This window comes from Notolepis coatsorum (genome assembly GCF_963971535.1).
Source record: "Notolepis coatsorum genome assembly, chromosome: 10".
Classification (NCBI taxonomy): Eukaryota; Metazoa; Chordata; class Actinopteri; order Aulopiformes; family Paralepididae; genus Notolepis; species Notolepis coatsorum.
This window is the reverse complement of record NC_140174.1, coordinates 57,857,057-57,883,040: the sequence shown is the minus strand read 5'-3', so window position 1 is coordinate 57,883,040 and position 25,984 is coordinate 57,857,057. Positions and strand designations below refer to the sequence as shown.

General features: G+C 41.2%; 2 protein-coding genes across 4 annotated transcripts in view; both read right to left on the bottom strand.

Moving 5' to 3' along the window:
• Nucleotides 1-871: 871 nt before the first annotated feature.
• adam8b (ADAM metallopeptidase domain 8b) lies at nucleotides 872-25,202 on the bottom strand. 2 transcript variants are annotated; one of them, XM_084322668.1, is made up of 24 exons: nucleotides 24,873-25,202; nucleotides 24,318-24,424; nucleotides 24,055-24,128; nucleotides 23,808-23,883; nucleotides 23,654-23,730; nucleotides 22,859-23,066; nucleotides 19,358-19,417; nucleotides 19,078-19,140; nucleotides 18,776-18,945; nucleotides 17,464-17,545; nucleotides 17,083-17,225; nucleotides 16,327-16,513; nucleotides 14,922-15,011; nucleotides 13,450-13,642; nucleotides 9,315-9,417; nucleotides 8,878-9,043; nucleotides 6,874-6,954; nucleotides 6,635-6,719; nucleotides 5,171-5,291; nucleotides 4,227-4,383; nucleotides 3,622-3,669; nucleotides 3,466-3,516; nucleotides 2,253-2,485; nucleotides 872-1,958 (listed from the first exon to the last, which is right to left on the bottom strand). In XM_084322668.1, exons 1-23 carry the CDS (start codon nucleotides 24,907-24,909, stop codon nucleotides 2,264-2,266), a joined length of 2,601 nt encoding a protein of 866 aa, XP_084178794.1. In that variant the 5' UTR covers nucleotides 24,910-25,202; the 3' UTR covers nucleotides 872-1,958; nucleotides 2,253-2,263. The 2 variants fall into 2 exon arrangements, with proteins under 2 accessions (XP_084178794.1, XP_084178795.1); XM_084322669.1 differs by having other exon boundaries at nucleotides 872-1,955.
• Nucleotides 25,203-25,423: 221 nt separating this feature from the next.
• tubgcp2 (tubulin gamma complex component 2) overlaps nucleotides 25,424-25,984 on the bottom strand; it is a 42,141-nt gene continuing 41,580 nt past the window's right edge. For both annotated transcript variants that reach the window (XM_084322630.1, XM_084322629.1), the window contains exon 19: nucleotides 25,424-25,790. In XM_084322630.1, coding sequence (XP_084178756.1) covers nucleotides 25,715-25,790 — 76 coding nt within the window. In that variant the 3' untranslated portion in view covers nucleotides 25,424-25,714. The remainder of the gene's footprint in view (nucleotides 25,791-25,984) is intronic.

Genomic DNA, 25,984 nt, shown 5'->3' with positions numbered 1-25,984 from the left:
TTTTGAACTGTATCAGTTCAATGAATCAGTTGTCTTCCAGTACTGAGTTACCTCCGGCTGCTTCCGCCTCGGAGTGGATCAGGACATAGCAATCGGTCGGAGATTTGGTGCCTCAGACCTATTCTTTCCCATATGAGAGCCATGCCCAATATACACGAGTAATTGCGATCGCCATGGGATTTATTCATTTGAGTACCTTCTGACTGAGGTAAGGCCTATTTTAGGTGACCTGCTGGTATTTATTTAACCTAAAACATGCTTTTGTACCGATCAGTGTTGTATTTTACCGGACCTAAAACATGCTTTTGGCAACTATAGAAGTTTCGGGGTAAGATGACCCCCCCCCCCCCCCCCCCTTGATGATTTTGTGAAGACGTGTATATGGTATATACCTTTGATTTGGAAGTATTTGGGGTTTCAGGCGATTTTGGCATAATGCATATAACGTGTCATATCTCGCAATCTATGATATGTGTCCAGGTGGGAACCAGGTGGAAAGATATATACTGTATAGGGGTGACAGTGGCTCAGGAGGTATAGCAGTCGCCCGATTCGATTCTGGCAGCGTGTCAAAGTGTCCTTGAGCAAGACACTTAACCCCTAACTGCTCCTGATGAGCAGGTTGGCACCTTGCAACCTGCCGTCTGTGTGTGAATGTGAGGCATAAGTTGTAAAATGCTTTGGATAAAAGCACTATATAAATGGTCTATATAGACATCAAATATTCATGATTCCACTAGAATAAGACAAATATTTACCAAAGATTTACTGCTAGAACTGCTGCACTAGTTATTAGTCACTACAGAATAAGAGAGCCACATAGAAGATTCACACTCTGACAAGAAATAGCGGAACATATTTTAATTCCCACCAACATGTTCCTCATTCACAGGAACAGATGCAACATTTCTTCACACTTGAGCAACAAAGTGCAAATGAGGACAGAACTTTTTTTTAATGGGCTGCAACAATTGGCAACAACTCTCGAGTATTTATCAAGTTGTGGGTTCAAGTTATCCCTATGAAGACGATACATACATTCTTATGTTTTAATACCCAAGTCATGCCAATTATGTTTGGTTTATTATATTAGGTTTGCCAATATGCTGTAATATCATACGTGTCAACGGCAATATTACTGTAGTCTTGGCGGATTTGCCGTTTGTCGCCCCACCCCCATCATGTGAACTGCATGACTCTTGAACAATATCGGTGCAGTAAAAAACACAAACAATATCCGCCCTTCCCGGGGCGCAGACCTTCCTGACAGTCATAATGCCGGAGGACACAGACACCGGAACTCATAACAAATAACGGATCACATCAAGTTGTCCTCTTCAAAGTGAATCTCAGCAACATACACACACGGATCACATGAACAGTGCAGTAACATTTAAACAAAGTGCCTCTCAACGGTACCTCATTAGTTTTCAAGTATAGAACTAAAACAAAAAGTAACAACAAAAGACATTTTCATAAAAAGGCACAAAGTGGCGTCTTCAGCACAAATATTAAATAAAACAGTGGAAGAGTACAATTTCACATGAGCACCATTTTGCTCACCCTCATAAAAGTGCAATGAGACAATTTCATATTATATAAAAAATAAAATATTATGCTAATTTCAAAGAGAGTTGTCTTGAAAGTTTTTTTTAACAATAGAAAAAGGAGCATACTCTGACAACTGCAACAGCAGTTAACTGCTAGTATATATATTCTTTTGTATCCACCAAACTACTTTTCCACTGTGGCTGAGCAGGAGAGAGAGACATACTTCTTCACCAGTGTAGGTCTCCTATCATCAAAGGCATTCTCCCAAGTTTACTTTAGCCTCAGTCATGCGAGACCTCTTGTCGGCTTCTTCTAAAACAAAGGAATGAACTTTTCCCAAAAGGTCTGTGGTTCCTGTAAATCACTGCTTCAATCGCCTTATCATCATGGCCTCCTCCTGAGACCTTCTGGAACACATGAACAAGCTATTCACTTGAGAAGTCACTCTGGAAAACCTGACCTTCATATACTATTACAAGCATATATGCTACTTTGTCATTCCTACCAAGTAAAACAATTTAATAAATAAAAGATGTTGACATTTTACATGGTGTAATATAATATTAATATATATATAGTATATATACAAATATTTAATACAAAATAAAAAGACTACCAATTAAAACATCCATTTACCTGGTAAATGTTGGTTAACAAAATGTAATAACTTCTCCAGTCTTGCAAAGTGAAAAAGGGCGTACCTTTGAGAATTTCATGTGAACCTAGGAGCTTTTGGCTTCGCTGGTGGAACAGGAGGAGGAGAAGGCTTGATAGGAGGAACAGGAGGGGGAGAAGAAGGCTTGATACGAGGAACAGCAGGAGGAGAAGGCTTCACTGGTGGGACGGGAGGAGTAGATGGTTTGACTGGTCGGACTGGAGAAGGACTGGGCTTCATAAGAGGTACAGGAGGAGAACTGGGTTTGGCTGCAATATACTGAAAAACAAAGGGGAAGAAATTCAGTTACAATTCGTGAACAAATATGTTATGTCATGTCATCAAGTACTGTTCTCTCCTGGTGTTGTGTTCTGTTTGTTTATGCGTGTTCCACCGGGGACCACATCTCTCATGTGTTGTTGTCCCTTGGGTTGCACTGCTGCGCATTTGTGTCTTTTCCAATCAATCCAATCAATCCATGGAAGAAAACTCAACCATCCCGTTGTAGCCACCATCGTTATCAAGGATTACTTACTTACTTACGCCTATCGCTCCTTTTGGGGGAGCATAGGCCGCCGTTTCATCAAAGATAACCATAGAATAATTGTCATTGGAATTATAATTACATTTGAAAGTTAAAACCACTAAAGTGATTCTCCATAGGATGTAAGTGAAGTCCCCGGGCTCCAGCATCATGCTCCAGTATCATGCTTCATTTAAGACTATATACCACTAAAGTGAAGCTTTAGTGAAGCTGGATGCGAAACGCAGATCAAGTTGACCAGTCATGAATCCCTACAGTGTTTCTGCACAGTGTTCCCTACAGTTGTTCCTACACAGTGTTCCCTACAGTTGTTCCTGCACAGTGTTCCCTACAGTTGTTCCTACACAGTGTTCCCGCACAGTGTTCCCTACAGTTGTTCCTGCACAGTGTTCCTACAGTTGTTCCTGCACAGTGTTCCTACAGTTGTTCCTGCACAGTGTTCCTACAGTTGTTCCTGCACAGTGTTCCCTACCTACAGTGTTCCCGACAGTTGTTCCTGCACAGTGTTCCCTACCTACAGTGCTCCCTACAGTTGTTCCTGCACAGTGTTCCCTACCTACAGTGCTCCCTACAGTTGTTCCTGCACAGTGTTCCCTACCTACAGTGCTCCCTACAGTTGTTCCTGCACAGTGTTCCCTACAGTTGTTCCTACACAGTGTTCCCTACAGTTGTTCCTACACAGTGTTCCCTACACAGTGTCGTCTGCATGACTCACCTGCTTGTTGTTCAGAGGTGGTAGAGGTTTAGATGGAGGTAGAGGTTTCTGCTGTTGGACGAAACACAAAGAGATTTTGATTACATCCTCAGTATATAAACACCCCACAATTTGAAAACACCACCATCCAACGTTTGATTAAAAACCAAAGCTTACTGGCTGAAAGCAAGAGGTGGCCGACTCTGTAGGCGATTTCCTTGGTGGCTGAAACAAATGTATTATTTATTTAGACGTTACTTTGCGTTTTGATATTACAAATATAGAACAGTCTAGTTCAGCTGCAAAAAAGGGAAACTTGCAGTCCACTCATTGATTTTTAACTATCCACTGTCCAGGAATCTGTCTTATGCCGCATGCTGTTAGGAGCCATTATTAATGGTATTCCTGAACCTCCTTGACCTGAGCAGAGCACAACCTAATATGTACATGTCTGGCTGTAACAGGAGTCTGAAAGGGTGAAAGTCTGGGTGTTTGAAGTTGCCGACAGAAGGAGAGTGAGTTTTGTTTGTGTAACAAGACAAAATGGCACGTTAGCTTTGTCAGCACTCCTCACTAGTTAGCTTGTAGCCAACTGTACACCATGACTTCAATGAGGAATGCTGACATTTTAGGAAAACCCGTAGAAATTACAGGGTAAAGTATCCCTTTAAGGACATAAGATCCCTCCCCTGTCTGGACCAGAAACTCTCTAAATCCCCCAAATGTTCCAGGAATTCCACGACCAATGAAGAGTTGTGGTAAAGTAGTGTATCTTGTTGTACCTGTGGAGCGGATCTGCTTGGTACCACGGTCACAAACAGAGGAGTGCAGGCTTGCGTGGCCGTAGATTCCATCAAGGTGGGCTGGCCGATCTGAGGCTTTTCCTTAGCGCTCTCCTGGAACATGGGGTTCAGCTTCCCTGGCGCAGAATGGACTTTCCTGTGGACACAAAAGAAAGGACGTAAAAAGCATTCAAATGTTCAAATATTATAATATTGAAATAAATTATTTAATTAATGTTAATTTAGTTTTATTTATTACATTTTCTTTATTTAATTGTATACATTTCTTCTTTTTTTTATATTCAAATAAAATGTTATTGCCTATATTTATGTCTTCCTACTATTATCCTGCCCATACCTTCCCTCCCCCCTCCCCGAATTTCCCCAAGGGGATCAATACAAATATTATCTTAATATGGATACAAATGTGGTGGTGGTGACAAAGAACAGTGAAAGACACATTCTCTAAATAATCATGGATTTTCAGTAGTTAAGACCACAGTTAAAGGGCAAATTCACACATGTTCTTCCTGTGCCCCGGGACAGTTCCGTCAGTATTTGTGAACACACACCACTCTCCTAAAGCTAGAAGTCAGACTGAGAACTCTCCAATTGGCTTCTCCATAGACAATGAACAGGCCTCTGCCTTTATAAGGCCCTAAAAAACGATCCCAGGGGCACAGGAAGAACACATGTGAATACTTAAAATGGGTGGCATTCCCCTTTAATGATACAACTTCTAGAAGCATCTGACCCACATCACAATACTCTTATAAAAACGGAATAGCTAATCTCCTCAATAACGCCAGGAAAGGCAAGTGGATTAAAATATTCAGATGTATAATAATAGGACCTGGAGAGAGTAACGTTTCTTTCTTTTTAGTACAAAGATGTGACCTAAATTCAAATGCAAGGGTGAGAGGACAATGGAAGTGGAAAATTACCTTTTGGACGTATAGTTTTCTCTCTTGTCCTTTTTGCAACACATCAGTCCTGCCACCGCCAGCGTGAGCAGCAGGAGGAAGACTACCGCCGCAGAGACGCCCACGATCACCCCGACGTGTCCTGCGTGACACAGACAACATGCTGGTCAGGTGCAGGCCGTCATGGTGGAGGAATGCAATGCTCCTTCATTAGGAGAGGTGTTTTTAGTCCTTAATGATTTTCCTGTTTATGAGTTATTACTGGGAATTACTGGGCACCTCTCTGGTATCACAACATTATTCATAGTTATATGTTGATCGATTGAAAACTTTATTAACAGATTAACTTTATTACTGTATTGGGTACATGCCCTGGTATGTATGTGACAAATAAACCTCTTGAATGCAGTACAGCTCAATACTAACAACTGCTAAGAGGATGCAGACCAGAAAAAGACTTTCATCTTGTTTAGATAAGGGTCCTCCATAAGAAAGAGAGATAAAAAAAAGATATACATCCGAAGGGGAAGAAACTGTACATTGGTAGGGGGGGGGGGGGGGGGGTTGACATTTGCCAGTTTCTAATTGGTGCTCTTTGAGCGGTTTTGAAGGAGGGTAGGGATTCACATTCCTTTACGGCTGTGGGTAGGGCATTCCACATTATTATCGCATAATTGCTAAACGTGTTTAGTCCCTTGTTTGAGCCGAATCTGGGTTTAACGTGATTTGTGGTCTTTGATTCAAGCTAGATGCTTAAAAAGATTATTTTACATGATTGAATTCATTAGCTGTAGACAATGAGTAAATGGACTAATAGATTAGTCAACAAAAACCCTCTGATCTTAGCTGACTCAGGATAGTCTTTAGTCTGGGACAGCGCCGGTAGGATGTTATAATAGTTCATGTTCATGAACATCATATGATTCATGTAACTATCTCAGCACCACCCTTGGCACTGCAAACAGATGATCGAGACGGGGCTGCTCTCTAAGAAAGTCTAGAAGAGCAAATTACAATGTGGGACTTTGGACTCTGGCCTTCAGAATGTATGCGTGGGCTGTAGTTGAATTGTAGCCAAATCTACTCAAGATGTTGTAGCTTGAATTCTCATGTATCCTCAGAGAATATGTGGGTTCATGAAATATATGTATCCTGACAGCGTGTTGTGATTAATGGTAAAAGAAAAGCCAATATGCCGTATAGGAAACCTTTCTTCAGAACATTTTCTTTTACTTGCATCCATCTGATTCTTTACGTTTAATTGTTCCTTATAGCCCATTATACTATCCGCAATATACTTTTTTTCTTCCCATCCCCAAATTTAGTCAACAACTGTTTCATCAGCACATCCACAGATAAAACCCTTCTACAGTTTAAGCTATTTAAAAACGCAATCCACATCATCAATCCAATATTGTCCGTTCCCATTGCCTTGAATGTGTTGCCATTGAGCCATCAGTACAGAGTCATTGAGCTGCATTGTACCTTGAGGTAAGTCTGCGTACTGGACGTCACAGTGGGGAGGGGCCCAGCCGGGGCTGCAGTGGCACTCCTTCTTATGATTACACACCTGGGGGGCAGAGAGGTGATCCTAGTGTCAGATTCAATCAATCAAACAAACTTTAGTTACAGAGAACATTTCATACATTCATGCAATGCAGTGCAGTGCACTTTAAATAAGAGTAAAAAAAAATAAGTGTAAAGAAACACCAGTAAGTACTCACTCCATTATTGTTGCATTTCTTTGAACAGTCCTCCTTCTGGCCATAAACCCCGGTGGATACACATTTGTGACCATAACAAACCTATAAACCAGACAGATTCATTTTTCATTACTTAGACCTAAAATTCAACTTAAACTAAAGATTCTATGTAACGTTCAGGAGGTCCATTTTCCCTCTACTCAGTGATACTCAACTTGCAGCCCACGGCGTCTTTTTCAGAGGCCCACAAGGTCATTCATCATATCACTTAACAAACCCATATATTTGATTTTAACAACGAGCATATCGCATCTTTCAGAGGATCTCACCAGCTCAGTTTTAAGGCTAGAGGTCGAAAATATTAGGTATCATATCAAACTAGAGACCTTGAGGAATTTGGGACATACCAGGCATCTCTAAGTTACTGGAAAAGTGATGGAATCATGCTCGAAAGTCACAAGATTCTGACGAGGAAAAAATCTGTAAACCCAATTACAATGGGGTGCCTTGACCTCTCACCTTAAAATTTTTAAATGTATCTATATTTAATATTTTGTATTTGGTTCTTTGTACTCAAGTTTTAAGTCTGTATTTATTATTTTTATTGTCTTATTATTATTATTGTGGTTGATGTCAATGTGGTGTTTGTTGTATATAAAAACAAATGCGATCAAAATAAATTATTTAAATGTAATTGGGCGCATTAGAACCATAAGGTTCATAATATGTTATGTTGTCTGTTTAAGAAAGAGTGCAATCAATTATTTTATTGAAAAAATAAGAATCGTGTGAGAGAATCGTGATCTCAATTCTTAGAGAAATATCGTGATTCACATTTTAGCAAGAATCGTGCAGCCCTAGCTACTACAACCATATCCAATGTATGCGAATATAATTGTAACTTTTTTTTACCAACCTGTAAAGCTGAGACAGCAATTTAAATACCTTAATTCATATAGTATACTGAACCACAGAAACAAGCACACATACAGACCCCCATGTCACTGGGCTTTGGCCCCCGACATACAATACATCCAGACCCCCATGTCACTGGGCTTTGGCCCCCGACATACAATACATACAGACCCCCATGTCACTGGGCTCTGGGCCCCGACATACAATACATACTGTACAGACCCCTGTGTCACTGGGCTCTGGCCCCCGACATACAATATATTTTTCAAAGTGGCCCTCCTGTAAATAAAGCTGAGTATACTTGCTCTACTGTAAGGCTTTGTATCAGATTTTAAAAGGGCTTCACTTTTGAAAACAGTTCTGTTCACATTTTAAGAATTCACATACATTATTCCTGTACCGCTGGACCGTTAACTATGTATACCGTTTGCACTCTTTCCTAGAACTAGAAATCAGATGAAGGAACTCTAAAATTTGCAATGTCAACTGATGTAAAATCTGGGCTAATCTGGTCAATATAGATTTTGTAGGCCCATAAAATGTTTGTGTGAGTCCGTACACCCAAATAAGGTTTGGTTTCACGTTCGGAAATATGGACTGAACCGTCCTGGGGCACAAGAATGTGTGAATTCTTGGCATGGTTCTTGCAACTTCCCAGTAACTGTACTGTAACACATTTGCAAGGTGTGAGAACCACAGAATGCTTGTCAGAACGTTGCCATTGACGATGCAAACATACATGACAACATCAATGAGTGAAGAATAAATCCACTATTGATACAAATCTACAAACGCGCACAGAGGTTCACACTACAGTATCTCCCCCAGACCCCCTCCCTGCTGAACAGGCGCCTCGACCGACCGGTAGGAGTCGCTGTTGCAAGACCAGGATTAATACCCCACCGGCTTCCCACCCGCGAACACAGTCAATTGTGTTTGTAGGGACGACTGACCAAACTGGAGGTACCGCTGCTGGGAAATGGTCTCTGCGGTGGTAGACAAGTGCTTAGACCTCTATATTACATTTTCATCTTTGCGATCCCTGGAAGTGTTGGTTGTGACTGAACTGAAACTGGTTCTGAGGAAGTGTTTACAAGGCTTGATGGTTACCTTGTTTGATCCACATTTGGTTCCTGTAGGAACCATGTCAAGGTTTCTGGTCTTATCGTCGTCCACAGCCACAAGGCATTTCTTGCTGCCAAGAGTGAACACGGCCCTCTTCCCAGTGATGGAGTCGCCTCCTCCCTCGCAGAATATAGAGCCACACTTTACATTTCTGCAAATAAAACCATTTTAGAATATGACCAAAATGATACAAAATAACATTAATTATTATTATAACATTAATGAAATGTCTCATTCATCCCAGGTATTGCATTTTCTTTGTGAAATTCATGCTAATTTGACTGAAAGAATGCTATGTGAACTGACCTATCTCAAACCCGCCCTCTTTTCTTGATCCTCCAATGTGATTGGAGGATCAAGAAAAGAGGGCACGGTTTGAGATAGGTCAATTCAGACACATGCCTTAATGTGGAGACACGTACGGTGGCGTGCAGCGAGCGTAGCCATATCCGTCTCTTCCACAGTGAGCTCCATCCTGGCCTCCTCTGTTCAGGTCAAAACACATGTCTGTTCCCACTTTGGACCCTAGAGACGGGACACAAATTTCACTGTCAGGGGCATTAGCCCAGATAATATGACAAAGAGAAGAAGATTACACAGACTGTCTGCAACTATAATTTGTTCTGCTGAAAAACAAACAAACCTCAGTGACGTTTAATTCAAAGGTTTGAATTAATTAATGTCTTGAATCTTGATCCCAACTAGTCTTCCTCAGATTCAAGCAACAGTTGTGAATGGAGGATCAAGAAAAGAGGGCAAGGTTTGAGATCAATTATCATCACCTTCCAATGTTTCAGAGTGTGACATTGAAAAACACACTATACTCTTTGGAGATGGAGAAACTCTGCACCTTCGTTCTACGTTCTGTTTACTGAAAATACAGTGTGTGTATCAGCCAGAGTTTCCCTCAGAAACATTTATCAACAGACAGGCCTCACACACCATTTTTAGATCATGTGACTGAAAACCACTGAAACCAATAGAAAATACAATGCTTTAACTAAAGGTGGGGTTTATCTCCTCTAGGCAGAGTGACCTTACCTAACCTTGCCTGTCATCTCGATGGAAGGGGAAACCTTGTTTTCAGCAGTTAAAGGAACATGGCGTCATTATGGGAAATGCGCTTACCATGTTCCACAGAGTCAGACAAGAAGATAGAAGACAGTTCATTAGAAAGCGACGCGTCTGCAAGCTAGCCTAGCTTCGCACAAATTAATAGAAGCAGATACGGACCAGCTAGCCTAGCTGTTGGCCAAAAACACCTCTCCCGGAGTTTTAAGATAGGGTAGTGGTCCGTATCTGCTTCCATTAATTTGTGCGACGCTAGGCTAGCTTGCAGCTGGATAGCTTTCCACTGAACGCACAGAGAGGAAATTTATAGCTATCTCCTTGTCAGAGGAGAAGACCGGAAAGCACATCTCCCCTAATGTTGACGTGTTCCTTTAAAGGAGACATGCATTGCTATTCCTAGCACTATTTGGGCAACTTTACACAATTCCTGTGAGTCTATTGAACACATCTGTAAGCTTTTATTCAAAAATATTTATTGTTAATTCATTTTTCTCACTTTGGATTTCAGGCTGTGTTGGCCTGGCTCCGCCCATAAGCACTGTGTAAATGAGTATGTGCTACTGCTGCTTCCCTGCGAGGTCCAGGTTGTGTAAATGAGTATGTGCTACTGCTGCTTCCCCGCGCAAGGTCCAGGTTGTGTGTAAATGAGTATGTGCTACTGCTGCTTCCCCGCGCAAGGTCCAGGTTGTGTGTAAATGAGTATGTGCTACTGCTGCTTCCCCGCGAGGTCCAGCCCGCGTGAACACTTAAGGTAACCTACTTGCGTTCAGCGTTTCGTTCCGCGTTTCTCTGATTGGCCACGACGCCCACGTGACCACGCCTAGCACGCCCCCGCGGCAGAGCGCTCAACCTTCGCGAATACGCTCGTTCAGAACGCAAGCCGCCATCTTTAATGTGTCACATACTGTAGGTCGCATAGGTAATATTAATAGGTTGCTGCGGCATTATGCATTCGTAATCCCCCCTACATAATAACCATGCAGGTTAATCAAGCAACGCTCACGCAATACCTAGCTTAATAATAAGTAGGCAATTGGCACAAGTGTAAATTATACATTCGTCACTCAGTTTTAATATCGACGGATAGCTCAACTCGTTCGTCAGCTTGCTGTAGAGCCTATGGTCAGTCGGTGACAAGTTCGAATCACTTCAATTTTTATTTTATTTTTTTTTACGTTTAATTAATTTATCATCTCTCTATATAAACGTAACTAGCTATTCATATCAATCGAAATAACGTTCATCTCCAATATTTAAACATGGTCCCCAAAATGAATGGAAGCGAATGAGGAGCCTGACACCTGGGAGGAATGGGGGTGTTGCAGCGTTGGGGATGTTTAAAAAATATAATTTAATATATAATATAATCATTTGTGCTTCACCAAAAAATTTGGTCAGCAGCCTCCACTGATGTACAGTGTTGTCACGCAAAATAACGTTATGAATAAAAACGCGAAATAACATTATATAACGTTGCGTTACAATGTACAGTTTCTAGTTAATCAATAAGAGTGTACTGTACATACAGAGTTAAGAGTGTACTGTACATACAGAGTTAAGAGTGTACTGTACATACAGAGTTAAGTGTGTACTGTACATACAGAGTGTACTGTAAAATACATATAGTTAAGTGTACTGTACATACATAGTTAAGTGTGTACTGTACATACAGAGTTAAGTGTACTGTACTGTACAATACAGAGTTAAGTGTGTACTGTACATACAGAGTTAAGTGTACTGTACTGTACAATACAGAGTTAAGTGTGTACTGTACATACAGAGTTAAGTGTACTGTACAATACAGAGTTAAGTGTGTACTGTACATACAGAGTGTACTGTACAATACAGAGTTAAGTGTGTACTGTACATACAGCGTTAAGTGTGTACTGTACATACAGAGTTAACTCTGTATTGTACACTACACTCTATGTACAGTACACACTTAACTCTGTATTGTACAGTACACTTAACTCTGTATGTACAGTTTCTAGTTAATCAGTCAGCAGCCTCCACTGATGTACAGTGATTCAAACCCCCTCAATGGGCAGTTTCTGACAGCTGTGCTGTGTTGTCACGCGAAATAACGTTATGAATAAAAACGCGAAATAACGCTATATAACGTTGCGTTATATAACGTTACAATGTACAGTTTCTGACAGCTGGGCTGTGTTGTCACGCGAAATAACGTTATGAGTGAATCTGGTAGTTGTTTTGATAAATATGTTGTGTATTCTAGCGATTCGATTCGAACATAACATTACATTTCCGCATTTCATTTCCGCAAGGGACCTCTGCTGCTCGTGCCGCGCTGCAACACACAGGAGCGGCAGGCGGCGATAAGGGGGCGGGCTAGCGCGCGGTCACGTGGGCGTCGTGGCCAATCAGAGAAACGCTGAACGCAAGTAGGTTACCTTAAGTGTTCAGGCGTCCAGCCCAGGTTGTGTGTAAATGAGTATGTGCTACTGCTGCTTCCCCGTGCTCTCTCTCTCTCTCTCTCACACTCGCTCGTTGTCTGCCTCGCTCTGTTTGAGGAAGTGTCGGGTTACACTATCTGCCTCGCTCTGTTTGCGGTCGCTGTCAACCATAGAGGGGGCGTTAGTTATGCAAAACAGTGCTATATTAACATCAGCAAAACCGTCAAATCAGAACAGCTTAGTTGAGTGAGGGAGGATCTCGTGAACTCGAGACTAGACTGATGAGTCAATATGGTAATTAGAGACACAGACCCATTGATACTAACCCGTATTACTATAAAACCATGCTAAACATAGAAAAAAGCCATTTATAATACATGTCCCCTTTAAAGCTTCCATTTAGCAGTTTATGCAGTTTGATCACCTTTACGCTGAAGGGAATAATCAGGGTATCTGCAGGTTCCATACAAGCTCTCGCCAGACAACGACTTGAATACAAAATAATTTCATATATTTAATATTATTTCATCTCCCGACAGCCGTGCTGCGCTTTTAATACATTTTAACACCCCGCTTATAACCTAATAATCCACAGGAATTAATGTACTGTACCTCCTGCATATACCTGCATGTATGTATCTCGTGTCACAATAACAAGTGCCTATCTGGTGTTTACCGCTTTTAGCTTCCCACACCCGCGTTAAGCACAGGTGACGGAGTGCTCGTGTCCCCATACGACTCTCTGAGCCGGCTCTGGTTACTCTCCTAGGTCATGTCAGGTTGGGTTATTGCACAATATTAGGAACAGCTGACTGGGTGAACCCAAGGTATGTTTCCATATTGATTTCGACCGCTAAATCAACCCCAGTCATGCGGGGGAGATATGGATGAAGGAGAGGGTAGGGCTGGTAGAGGCATACAGAATATTGAGGTATACCGTCATGGATCCATGCAAAGGTATGTGTTTTTCACTAGTGATTTTTCCAACAATTGACAGGCAAAAAGGGGGGTGTAATTCAAAATTAGCAAGGGTGTTCCTAACGTTTGGTGCGGTCAGTGTGTTTATATGTACCTGGTCCAAAGAGTCTCCTGCAGTGCCCCTGGTGGGTGGGGCACTGGCCGTCGTAGCAGTAGCCCTGGTCGTAGCACGGCTTCCCGTTCATCTCGAAGCTGTCCTCGGGACAATCCTCCGACACCCCGGTGCAGTGCTCCGCCATATCGCACTCCCCGGCAGACGTCCTGCACACGCTGGCTGCCTGCTTGAGCTGCGGCGGGGAGAACAGGTGTTTTATTGAGAATAACCGATAGTTATGGTTGATAGCGGTATATTCTCGTAGATACCGTTTATATAATTACACCTGTGTATTTATAAAGTACTTTATTACTGACACCAGCTCTTCCTGTCCTTGGAGCTGTCATTTTGAGGAAGGATGTGGTAAAGAGTTACATGGAAATGAAACTCTGTTTCCTGTTATTATTGCATTGCTGCCATTGCATTGGGTTGTTCCATCTGCCAAGACCCTTCCGTCTGCTGCTGCAATTCATGCCAGCAGTTATTAACCAGACGGGTGTGTCTGTGTATGATTAGCCAGAGTGCCTTCCTGTACAGTACAGTATGTGCTATATTCCACTGTAGCTAAAATAATCCATCTTGGCATCAGTACAATGGCGACAATGGTGTTTTAGTTGACTGGCTAAACGCAAACAGTTTGGTGGTGCTTTTTTCCAACCCGCAATTGTGGGTCAGGATCCAAAATGGGTCATAGGCCAATCTCTGGTAGGTCCCCGTGTAATGAGGGTAAAGGTATGTTCTAGACCTGTCCCAGGGCTATAGACTACATTACACTCACGCCTGAACCACAGGCTAAGACCTAATTGTATCACTTGCGTTTCTAACTCAAACGTTTAGATCTACAACCTTGGTCAGCCATTTGTGCCGGTAGCCGGCCCGTCAGGCTTCACCACCGGCAAGGATTGACTTGGCCAACGGCTGGAGAACTAACGACGGAGAACTTGAGAACTGTTTGACCTGCACAGACTCTGGCGCACCTTGCACCAGGACTCACACATCACTTACTCGTTTATTAGCGCCTGAGATCTTATTTGTATAAGCATATTTTATATGTATTGATCGTTCGTTTTAATCTGTTTATTTATACCAGGGTAGACTCAGTATGGAGTATTGCACATTACACAGAGTAGACTTAGTTATATATATTTGTACTTAGATAGAATCTGTATATTATACCAGGGGGGGATATTCATATGCGCATTATGTTGTTATTATTATTATATTGATATTAGTAACATATGTCTCAACTGTCCAGCAGATCAGACCCTCACCTTTATTTCATATTTGAAATGTATTTCTTTACCTTTTCTTCTAATATTTTCCATTATCATATATTGTTTTATTGTCATTTCTATGACCCTGCCTGTACTTCCCCTCCTCCTCCCCTGAATTTCCCCAAGGGGATCAATAAAGATCCATATTATCTTCAGTGAAGTGAACCAGACAGTGATGGGTGCGGTGCTGCAGCGTACCTGGCACTTCTCACAGCAGTCTCCATGGGCACAGCGGGCTCCCTCTGCCAAGCGGCACGTTGTGGCATCACAGCAGGGGTTCTTACATTCCTGGAAAACATAATACCCGTTTAAAATATTTTCCCGATCAGACGGAAAACAGAGCTGCCCAAATGTTTATCTGGATTTGCGAGTATCCCCGTGCACAGTATGTGTGCCATCACCCATGCAGAGAATTTGAGTTGGTTATTGAGATCCGGTAATGACGGAGTCAAGTCAGGCATGTAATAGCCCAGATATTAACCAGGGAATTACATGCTGCTTTACATGATGAGAGATTGAGCTCATGAAGCTCTAGAACACAAAGCCCTTTTAAGCCCCTTTTTGGAGCCGCCCCCATTCCTGGCTGTGCTGAATCATCACCACCTACAGTATCCCTCACTTGCTGCATCCGTTCACATAAACCAGGCAACCAAAGGTGAGCCTTCCCTCACCAAGGATTATATCATAAAGGTTCCCTCCACTCAAAAAGGTGCTTTTTATTTCTTTATAAAGATTGTGATTTGTGCAGAACTCGTCACCAGAGCACCCTTTTCACATCCTTCCTCTGGAGGGGAGGAGCTTCTCTGTACTTACTTCAATATCTCCTCAAAATCTGAGATGCAACTAATCCTGCAATCCATGCTCGATATTGCCCCGCTGGCCACACGGTCATCCAGGAAATGCTAACTGCTAACGTTAAACTAGAATACATCTAGTGATCTATGCACGAAACCTTTTTTTTCCTCAGCGAATTGCTTAGTTATAACATGATTGCATAAGCTAAGAAGTGTTGTGTTTGGGTGAAACTAATTATTTGGTGAACCGTTTAGGTGGAAAAAGATAAAGTTAACATGGGGAAGACGTGAGGGGGGAGGGGCATTCATAGATCATTACCTTCTCAATGACGGCAAAGGTGTAGGGACACTGCTAAGACATTTTCACCAGTCTATTGAACAATTTCATACCAAACTAATTGTTATTCAATATAAAAAAAAAATGCAAGTGTTAAAAAAAAACATGTATAGAGGGGGATCTTTAAACTCACAAGGTCTCACCTCAGCCTGGGCTGCTCTGGGTTTACATTACTATCATGCACTTTGTTACTAAGTAATCTTCCTTGCCTATATTACTACCTACTATGCTAATCTGTCTATACTACTATGCACTCAAGACTGTAGCACCCAAGTTCAACACTGTTTGATGAACACTGTTACTTAGCTGCCAGAGTTGTACCCTTCCTGCTGACCTGTTGTACAGAACTTGTAAGTCGCTTTGGATAAAAGCGTCCGCTAAATGACTAAATGTAAATGGATGAATTCTGAAAACGTTAATTGACCACTGTTAATTGTTTGTGAATATGGTCAATGCTTCTAGTCTGCCTGACCTGCTCTGTGCCACAGTCACACTCCTCCCCAGGGTCCAGCAACGCATTGCCACAGCGAGGCGCCACTTGGATGGCCCTGTCAGAGCTGGGTTTGTGCAGGCAGCTGGGCTGGGCCCGGTCCAGGAACTCGTCCAGCTGCTCCCTGCTGCAGTCGCTGAAGAACTCTGGGAACGCCTGAGATCCCGTCCTGAAACACGTTGCACAATACCGAAGAGATTACAGCCAAGCCAAGACGGTTCAACAAACGCCCGTTCCTGCTGTAACCCCCAAATTCAAGCTAGGAGAGGATAACACATGCACCAAATGAAATGTTCACGTATTCATAGTGTAGCTGAAACATCCAACGTCTATAATGTATGAGTCTCTTTAATTGAAAGTCTATAATGTATGAATCTATATAAAGGGGCACTTCACCAAAAAAAAAAACAATACTGATTTATTTTGCACATCCAAAAACTCTAAACAGTTTTGCACACATTCCTTTTGTTTGACAGTTATTGAGTGTAAATGGGTTTGAATATAGTCACCAGTGATTCAGGGACATTGAATCCTTGTGTTGTGTTAATTACAGCTCAATGAAATGATCCCTATCATTCCTAATAGACATGGTATTGCTACACTACGATGTGTGTGCGCTTATTTGCAAAGAAAATGTTGTTTTGCGATGTGCCCCTTTAGAGGTTACAATAATTACAAACACTAACAGCTAAAAACAAAGTCATCAAAGTATGCGTTATTATGCAGCAACAGCCTCACCTGAGTCTGTCTGCCATGACACAGTTCCCACTGCTGAAAGAGGAACCACACGCGCAGCTGGAGGCGTCATGGGACAAGCCGAAATTATGACCCATCTCATGGGCGATCGTGGAGGCAAGGCCAATGGCGTTCATGTGGTGATCCTGGGGTTGAAGATGAAAAAGAGTTCTTTAAAATCGAATACGGTAGTATCATAGAATAATATAAATACTCTCAAAACAACTTGATGCTGTGTAATTTGACATAGGGATATGTTGTGTTAACAGTTAACCGTCTGTAATGTGGTAGTAAAGGGTTAACCGTAAAGGGTTAACCTTCTGTAGTGTGGTAGTGAAAGGGTTAAGGAAACAAAACTGCATCAGGTAAAAAAGGTTACCCTACCTGATTGACTCCACCTGAATTTCCGGTGCACATGGCAAACTTATTTGCCAGTCCAACAGTGTCGCCATCAAAATCTATACCACTGTTGAGGACAGAAATGTAATATTAGGTCAAAGCAGAAGACCAGACTGTGTTTGACAAAGGTATTGCAGAGTCCATCATTTGTTTTTACCTTTATTTACTCAGTGTATGTTCTTTATAACCTTTATCTACTCAGGGTATGTTCTTTATAACCTTTATCTACTCAGGGTATGTTCTTTATAACCTTTATTTACCCAGGGTATGTTCTTTATAACCTTTATTTACCCAGGGTATGTTCTTTATAACCTTTATTTACCCAGGGTATGTTCTTTATAACCTTTATTTACCCAGGGTATGTTCTTTATAACCGTTATTTACCCAGGGTATGTTCTTTATAACCGTTATTTACTCAGGGTATGTTCTTTATCAAATGTATTTACCCAGGGTATGTTCTTTATAACCTTTATTTACCCAGGGTATGTTCTTTATAACCGTTATTTACCCAGGGTATGTTCTTTATAACCGTTATTTACTCAGGGTATGTTCTTTATCAAATGTATTTACCCAGGGTATGTTCTTTATAACCTTTATTTACCCAGGGTATGTTCTTTATAACCTTTATTTACCCAGGGTAGGTTCTTTATAACCTTTATTTACCCAGTGTAGGTTCTTTACAACCTTTATTTACCCAGGGTAGGTTATTTATAACCTTTATTCACCCAGGGTAGGTTATTTATAACCTTTCTTCACCCAGGGTAGGTTCTTTATAACCTTTCTTCACACAGGGTAGGTTCTTTATAACCTTTATTTACCCAGGGTATGTTCGCTGAGCATGCATGCTCTTTTTCAGCAATGCCCTGCTTCACACTCACAGTTACACACATGAATCCACAGCGGGGAGCCTCCCAGTACAACCCCAGTCTGGTACCGTTGGCCACTGAGCAGCTCCACTGGAGCAGTTGGGGGTTAAGTGCCTTGCTCAGGAGCACTTCAGTGATTGGTACGGGATAGACGGTATTTACTTTCCCACCCAGCCCGGGGGATCGAACCGGCGACCTTCCAGTCACAAGCCTGCTTCTGTAACCTCTAGGCCACCACTGCCCATTGATTACACAGTGGTTCTCAACAGAGGAATGCCTTTTTGTGATGCCCAACATGGTCAAGCATAGACAGAATGCTGACACCAAAGAATGTTCCCCTCTTCAGACTATTTCACTTGATTAATAATTGGACTTCAAATATTCCTAATTTCACGGGGGGGGATTATCTGGATCAGCAGACTGAGACTTACGTCACAAACTGGGCATTGTCGTGCTTTGTCCTCTTCAGAAGATCCATCTGGCGCCACAAGAGGAACCTGTCCAGGGTAGTTTCTGGATCAACATCGACATCAATCTGGTTGCTGTACATCCAGATCTCCAGCCCCACCAGCACGATGCGGATATTCAGGGCTCGATACAACTAAAGAAAGAGGAGTTGTTGGTTTTTTTCATGAATGAGATCCACTTCACAACAGTTACTGTAGCTAAAAGCACTATTGGCAAGCGGCCAGGCAAGCAATTTATAAATCAAAAGCCTGTATCGAATAGGTACCTTGTCAACGTGATTTACAATTCCCAACATTCGCTCTTTGGTTTTGCTGCCATGACGGTTATACTGGGGAGGAAGGGGGGGGGAAGAGAAAAGCTAATGATTAATCAAGCAAATGCATCTGTTGGACGACATATGCAAAGAACCAGGGACTACAGATGTAAATGAGCTTATAGCTATAACTGGTGCAATGTATTTATTACACACGGTCCCTGTCAAATAAACAAATAAAACAAACAAACAAATAAATCAAATTCTAAATAATAAGGTTCAGATGTTTTACCTCTGCGTTGTCGACCACCAAGAACAGCTCCACAAACCTCTGAGGAGTAGGGCTGTTTTTCTAAAAAATAATCAATGAAAATAGACAATTACTAAATCATTCAAAGTACACATCTGTTTTACTAAGCAGTATTTACATCTACTAGCATTAAAGAAAATAAGTCAACTGACAAAATCTCCCCATGGTTAAACAATAGCAGAGTTGGTCAGATCTGTAGAGATGCTGAACGAAAATGGAGGAAAACTATGCTCACAGTTCACTGTGATATATATAAAGAAGCCATGACTGTCTATAACAAAGAAATATGATATGAAAGATAAGACTACTTTTCTAAGATTATCATAGAGAATGCTGGAAACTAGAATATTATTCTCCACCATTGACCAGCTACTCAACACTGCCCCCACCCCTCTGCAGTCCTCTGCTTCAAAACGTGAAGAACTCGCATTATTCTTCAATAACAGAACAATGTCAATCAGAGCCAGCATTAGTCCTGCATGCAAACACAGATACCATCTGTAAACCCTGCAAAAAAAGTAACCATGGGGAAATTCACTTGCATTACATCAACTGAGCTCTATAAAACTGTCATGGAATGTAACTCCTCCACTTCCTGTATTGACCCTATACCTACAGCGTTTATTAAGCGGATATTCAAAAGTAAATCATGTCATAAAGATTATAAATATAAATACATCGCTTCTGACAGGCATTTTCCCAGGTGCATTCAAAACAGCCGTCGTAAAACTCAAAAAACCCAAACTAGTAATGTACTGACCAACTATAGGACGATATTATTTTTTTAAGAAAACAACATCATGGAGGAATTTCAATCAGGCTTCAGAACATACTAAACTACAGCATTGAAACTGCTCTCACTAAAATAATTAGCGACCTCAGACTAGATCATGCTTCTGAGAATCATAACACCTACATTGGAGTTCCACAAGGAAGCTTCCTTGGTCCACTATTATTCTCACTATACATGCTGCCACTTGGAGACATCGTTAGAAAACACAATGTATGTTTCCATAGCTAGATTACACACAATTGTACATCTCTGCTGAACCAAATGATCCCACAGCTATTAACTCCATTGCTGCCCAAATGGATGACTAACAACTTCCTAAAATTAAATGAAGACTAAACTTAAATCCTACTAGTTGGCCCTATAACGAAAAGAGAAATGCTGCTGAGCAATATGGGGCAATTTCCTGGATTAATCCCAAATTTACACGTTTTGGTGTTATATCCGGCAGCGTGGCTACATGAGTATAGAGCTCCTCATGATCGGAAGATCTCCGGTTCGAGCCCCGGTCAAGGATGTTGTCGGAAAGTGGTGTTGTTGTCCAGCAGGGGGTACTCTGTCCTCTGGACTTGTCAGTAACAATGCCCCTGTTACAGTGATAGGCACACCATACAGCTGCGAGTGCCGTCCTTCGGATGAGACGCTAAGCCGATGTCCTGACTGAATTCAGTCGTTAAAGAACCCAGGACGCCTATCGTAAAGAGTAGGGGGTTCCCCGATGTTCCTGGCCAAATTCCCAATCAGGTCTCTGACATAAAGGCCACCTAATCATCCCTTCCCCTTAATTGGCTGATATCAATCCCTGTCTCCTGAGCCGTTCAGCCATTGTGTAGTGTGATGTGTGCCGGGTGCCATTGTATGGTATATTGAGCCTGCATAGCCCAAGGTTGGGTGCTACCAGTGGTAGTGAAGGAGGCAATTTCCGCCCTACATTGTAAAGCGATTTGAGTGTCTAGAAAAGCGCTATATAAATGCAATTAATTATTATTATTATAGACTCAGACCTAAGCTTTAAATCACAAGATGACAAAAACATCATTCTTCCACCTTAGAAACATAGTTAAAGTACAAACATTTATAAATCAAAAGGACACTGAAAAACTGATCCATGCCTTTATCTCAAGCCAACTTGACTATAATGCATCCTTGCCTCCCGGGAAAAAAACACAGAACGGCAAATTATGGTATTATGCACCAAAGCTATGCAACACCCTATGGACATTAGGGAGGCTAGATCACAAAATATTTTCAAAAGTGAGCTAAAAACATACCTCTTTACCATAGTTTTTTAATACACTCTGCTGCTTGGACTCATTGCATCCAGACTGTAGGTGAGAGCTATTTTATTGCACTGCCCTATTGCACTATTTTACTCTGTCTATCTTATGCTCATTTATGTCTATTTTATTGCACTGCTCTTATTTCTGATTTATTTTTATATTCATTCTATGTCTGCACTTTTTTTTTTATCCACTTTTTCTCCCATTTTCTATATTTTCTCCCATCCCAATTTCGTATCATCCAATTCAACCCTCCCCTGTCACGGACGCTGTTTCTTGCCTCCCACAAGCCGGCTGCAATGTGGACTAAGTCATACATAGCACAAGTCCCCTCCGGTACTTGAGGTAACAGCAGTCGCATCTTTTCACCTGCGCAGCTCGATCTCTCAGTGGCGAGGAGTAACGCGTGGGAGGCTCACGCTGCCCCCGACACTTCCTGATTCTACTGCGCAGGCGCACCAACGACCTGTAGGAGTCGCTGTCCACAACGCCCGATCCCCACCCATCAGTTTCCCACCCCCTAATACGGCCAATGTGTATTAGTACGGACGACCAGCTAAACTGAAAGCAAATGTGGAGCGCTGGGCTCGAACTGACGAGCCCAGCGTCTCCAGCATTTCGTGGCGAGCGCCTTGCCCACTACGCCACGTAGCCGCCCCTTCTATGTCTGCACTTTATGCATTGCTTTAATTGAGGCAGTAAAAAATCTATCATAATCAATAAGAAATCTATTACAAATTTACCAGGAGGCTTTAATATCAAGTTCAAGTTTCTTTATTAGTTGTCATACAGAAGTACAGAATACTTTTATACAAAATGCTTCTTTCTGTTACGCTCCAGAGACTGTGCTAGACAAAAAGATAAGTATAAAATAAAATAAGTATAGCAAGTAAAAAATAGAAGTCTATAATTTCTCTGCTGATTTTATGCCCGTCTATAATTATGCCAGTTTTATGCAAATGTTATGCATATGTCTATTTTGTGTCTACATCACTGCTGTGAAGCATTTTGGGCTGCAAGTCTTGTATTTATTTATTTATTATTATTAATAGTGTTAATGTTTCAAAAGACTGATTATAGCAAACTAAACAATCCTGCTTTTTGAAGTACTCACCACCCCCACCACCCCTGGAATGCCTATATTATTATATCCTTTGATAACCTTGGGACGTTTTACAAATATGCTTTTAAACTTCAAAATGTTTTTTAATGTAGCATTTTAAACTAATTGTTGTTTAGTAATTGTTCTCTATATTATATGTTGAGTTAACGTGTTGATGTGTCTTTCATTGTCTGACTTTGTGTTTTATTGTATTTTATTGTTTTTATTTTGTCTTATTGTTGCCTTGTGTAATCTCGGCATCACTGAAAATGTATTCCCAAGAGTTAAATAAAGCTTGAGTGAATGCCTACCCAGGATCGAGACTTGTAGAGGCCAGAGAGTCTGGGGCCCCGGTCCTGGTCGTTGTCATAGAGAGTGCTGTCGTTGGAGGAGGTGACACCACAGGTTGGGCTCCCATCAACCCTGAGATGCTCCTGTCTGTAGACGGCATGGTCCCCGTCCTCACCGTCTCCCAGGGGCTCGATCAGGTAGACCTGCTGTCTGGCTGTCACAAAGCCACTGTGGACACAGCAAGCAGCAGGATGGAAAACCAATGAAGAACTTCATGTATTCAAGGAGTTTATATATACAATAGTGTACATGGAGAATAGTGAATAGTGACATGATTATATCTAGAGCCAACAACATACAGTACAGTATAAATTATTATATTTGGGGGTCATCACACAGACTGAAAAATTACTGATAAAAAATGTTAGTAAAAAAGAAAGTTTTATCTTACAGTATTCAGTGTAAATGATCTGTAGAGCAAATATATACTAGACTGAACATAAAAATGCACACAATCTACTGCATTTAGCTGCAGACCATAAGCAGTGCGACATAAGCTGCATAAAGGTTAGACCTGTATTTATATAGATTAAAAAATAAAATAAAAATGTAAAACTCTCCAGTAATAAAAACAATATAGCACAAAAACTGTATATTAAAAAAAAAAATATAATATAAAAATGTATATCCACCATAAAGGATTTCCAAAGGCAATAACACGTTGCACAAGTGAAGACACTCGCGGAAAACGTTATAAGTGCGAAAATGATAAGTGGGAAATTACAAATGGGAAGTTGAAAGTTTCAATAACTTACCTAATACCTGAACATATTCCCACACTAACCGATGAATCTTTAATGTCTTCAACGTGACCATGGTAATAGCAGTGATCCTGGAATGAATGTGATCATTGTATTAGTCTATTTATTACAAGGGATATTATAACAAAATGCATGGAGCAACACTCACTTCGTTTAGGGATCTCGTCACTCGCTTGCCTTCTTCTGAATAGTGTGATTCAACGTAATCTCTCCCAATGAGATTCCTATGAGAGACACATTTAAATGATTGTAGGTACAGTATATATTGTTCATGTGTACAGTATATAACCGGTGTTGTCATGTTATTATTGCATGATGCGTATGTTGAGATATCACCACAATTACAGTATATTTTCCTCTATGAATTGAAATACTGTTGGCCAAGTCAGTTTTACCTATTTTTTTCAAGATGAATTGTATGGTTCCTTCCTTCAATGGCAAATCGATATCCTATCACGTCAGGATAAAGCTGTGGAAAATAAGGTTTATCAATCAAATAATACCATTATTATGATTGTTATTCAAAAATGTATTGCGATGGGTCTACATACACATTTAAGCGTAGACTACACCAAGTCTAGATTTAAGGAGCAGCGAAATAGCCTAAGCTTGTCTGTCTCAAACATCTTCATTAAATAAATTACTTTGTTGCAGATACCTGATTTGAAAACGGGCTCCTCTTGTCTCTCGCATGTAGTCTGTGTGGTCTCACTACATCATAGCGCTTCACATGTGGCAGCATCGCAGAGCTCCGCACTAGTGAGACTGGACACACAACACCACGTACATGTTTGTTGCAATTTCAAGTAGCCTAAATGTCTTTATGATACTAAGTGAACTCAAGTAATAAACGTAATACATGTCGAAATAATTTCCATTCATTAGTTTTGTTTTTATCACAGGTGTAGTGCTGAGAGACGGGAGTCTGAGGCGATGTCGTGAAGTCGAAGGTAACTCCTATTCATCAGCACAACTACAAGATACAATACATTACTAGAAAGCTAAACAGAATGCCAAATAGGAATGTTAGCGGTTCTAGAACTTAAGGTTATACTATGACATCATTACATTACATTAACTTCAGCATTTATTAGATCAATTGGAATCTGAATCTCTTAATAGGCAATCGTTCAAGTTTTCCTTTAATGCCTTCAGCTCGATTCGCATATTAATATCCGCTATTTGATTCATAATTAGTAACTTGCAAACTTACCCCATGCGAGCCACAGTAATAATTGAATATATCCCATGTTGGTGCGCTGGTCCCTAGTGCGCCGACAGATGATCTGCGACTCGAGGACTCAACTACTATCCCCTACTGTATGAAGCACAAAGTCAAGTACTAGGGCGCATTCCGATCAGTATGAATCAACCCTAAACCCTACATGGATTATTTTCTTTAAAATAAAACTTGCCCAGGGCGCAGGTTTTGCTACTGAAAACACAAATGTCAGTGTTTTGGATGATATTGAACTTTACAAAGTGCTTGTCTGCCTCCTTAAAGTAACAATAGCTTTGTGAAATATGTTGTGCTCCCTGTATACTGCCCTTCACGAGCTCCTACTGGCTGATTGGAATGCAGCCCTCTGTTCCACAGAAGTCCCGCCTCCATGGCAGCATAGCAGTAAAATGACGCACAATAAAGACCCTTATATCGTGACCTCACACATTACTGGAATAGATCAGATAGCCAAGGGAGCGGTCTTTGGTCAATGTTTTTATTGATATAATACAAACATCAACCATTTTAAAAGGAGGGGGGGGGGTTGGTAGTACATAGAATAGTTCACAGATCTTCAAATTTACATCAAGGCATTTTAATAAACCTGCTGACATCAAACAGTAACTCTACATTTTATACAATTGATAGTATACATACATTGAAATATCAGTTTCTCTGGTGAAAAAACCTTTAAACATCATGGGACAGAAATGTGTCTCTGACATCTCTGTGGTCTCTTGGGCATCTATTGGACTGAAGGCCAAACATGAGGAAAATAAGTACTTATTGGTGGATGACTAATCACACAAGCTTCTAGCTTCTAACATAAGCTGCTACGAGGCTGCTTTCTGGCTCCTCTCGATGGCCATCCTCTCAAGACGCTCCGTGTAGAATCCATTGAAATCCAACCTGTGGAATAACGAAGAGTTTTATTTGCGTTATCATTTTTACACTGTACAAGTACAACACTGTACAAACACTCTCAAAAAACACCTAAGGGAGACTGCAACTCGAAACTGGCCCCTGTAAATGTCCGAACACAACCCCCTCCAATGTACAGTAAATTACCAAGTATGGTCTTGTCAATAATCCAATGTACAGTT

Bases quoted from the DNA above. Each gene is read 5' to 3' on its own strand.
- adam8b (XM_084322668.1), bottom strand. From the start codon at position 24,909: ATGGGATATATTCAATTATTACTGTGGCTCGCATGGG. The intron at 18,946-19,077 runs GTACCTATTCGA...CTCTTTCTTTAG, and splicing joins TTGTAAATCACGTTGACAAG to TTGTATCGAGCCCTGAATAT. The intron at 3,517-3,621 runs GTAAGCTTTGGT...TTCGTCCAACAG, and splicing joins CCACCTCTTGCTTTCAGCCA to CAGAAACCTCTACCTCCATC.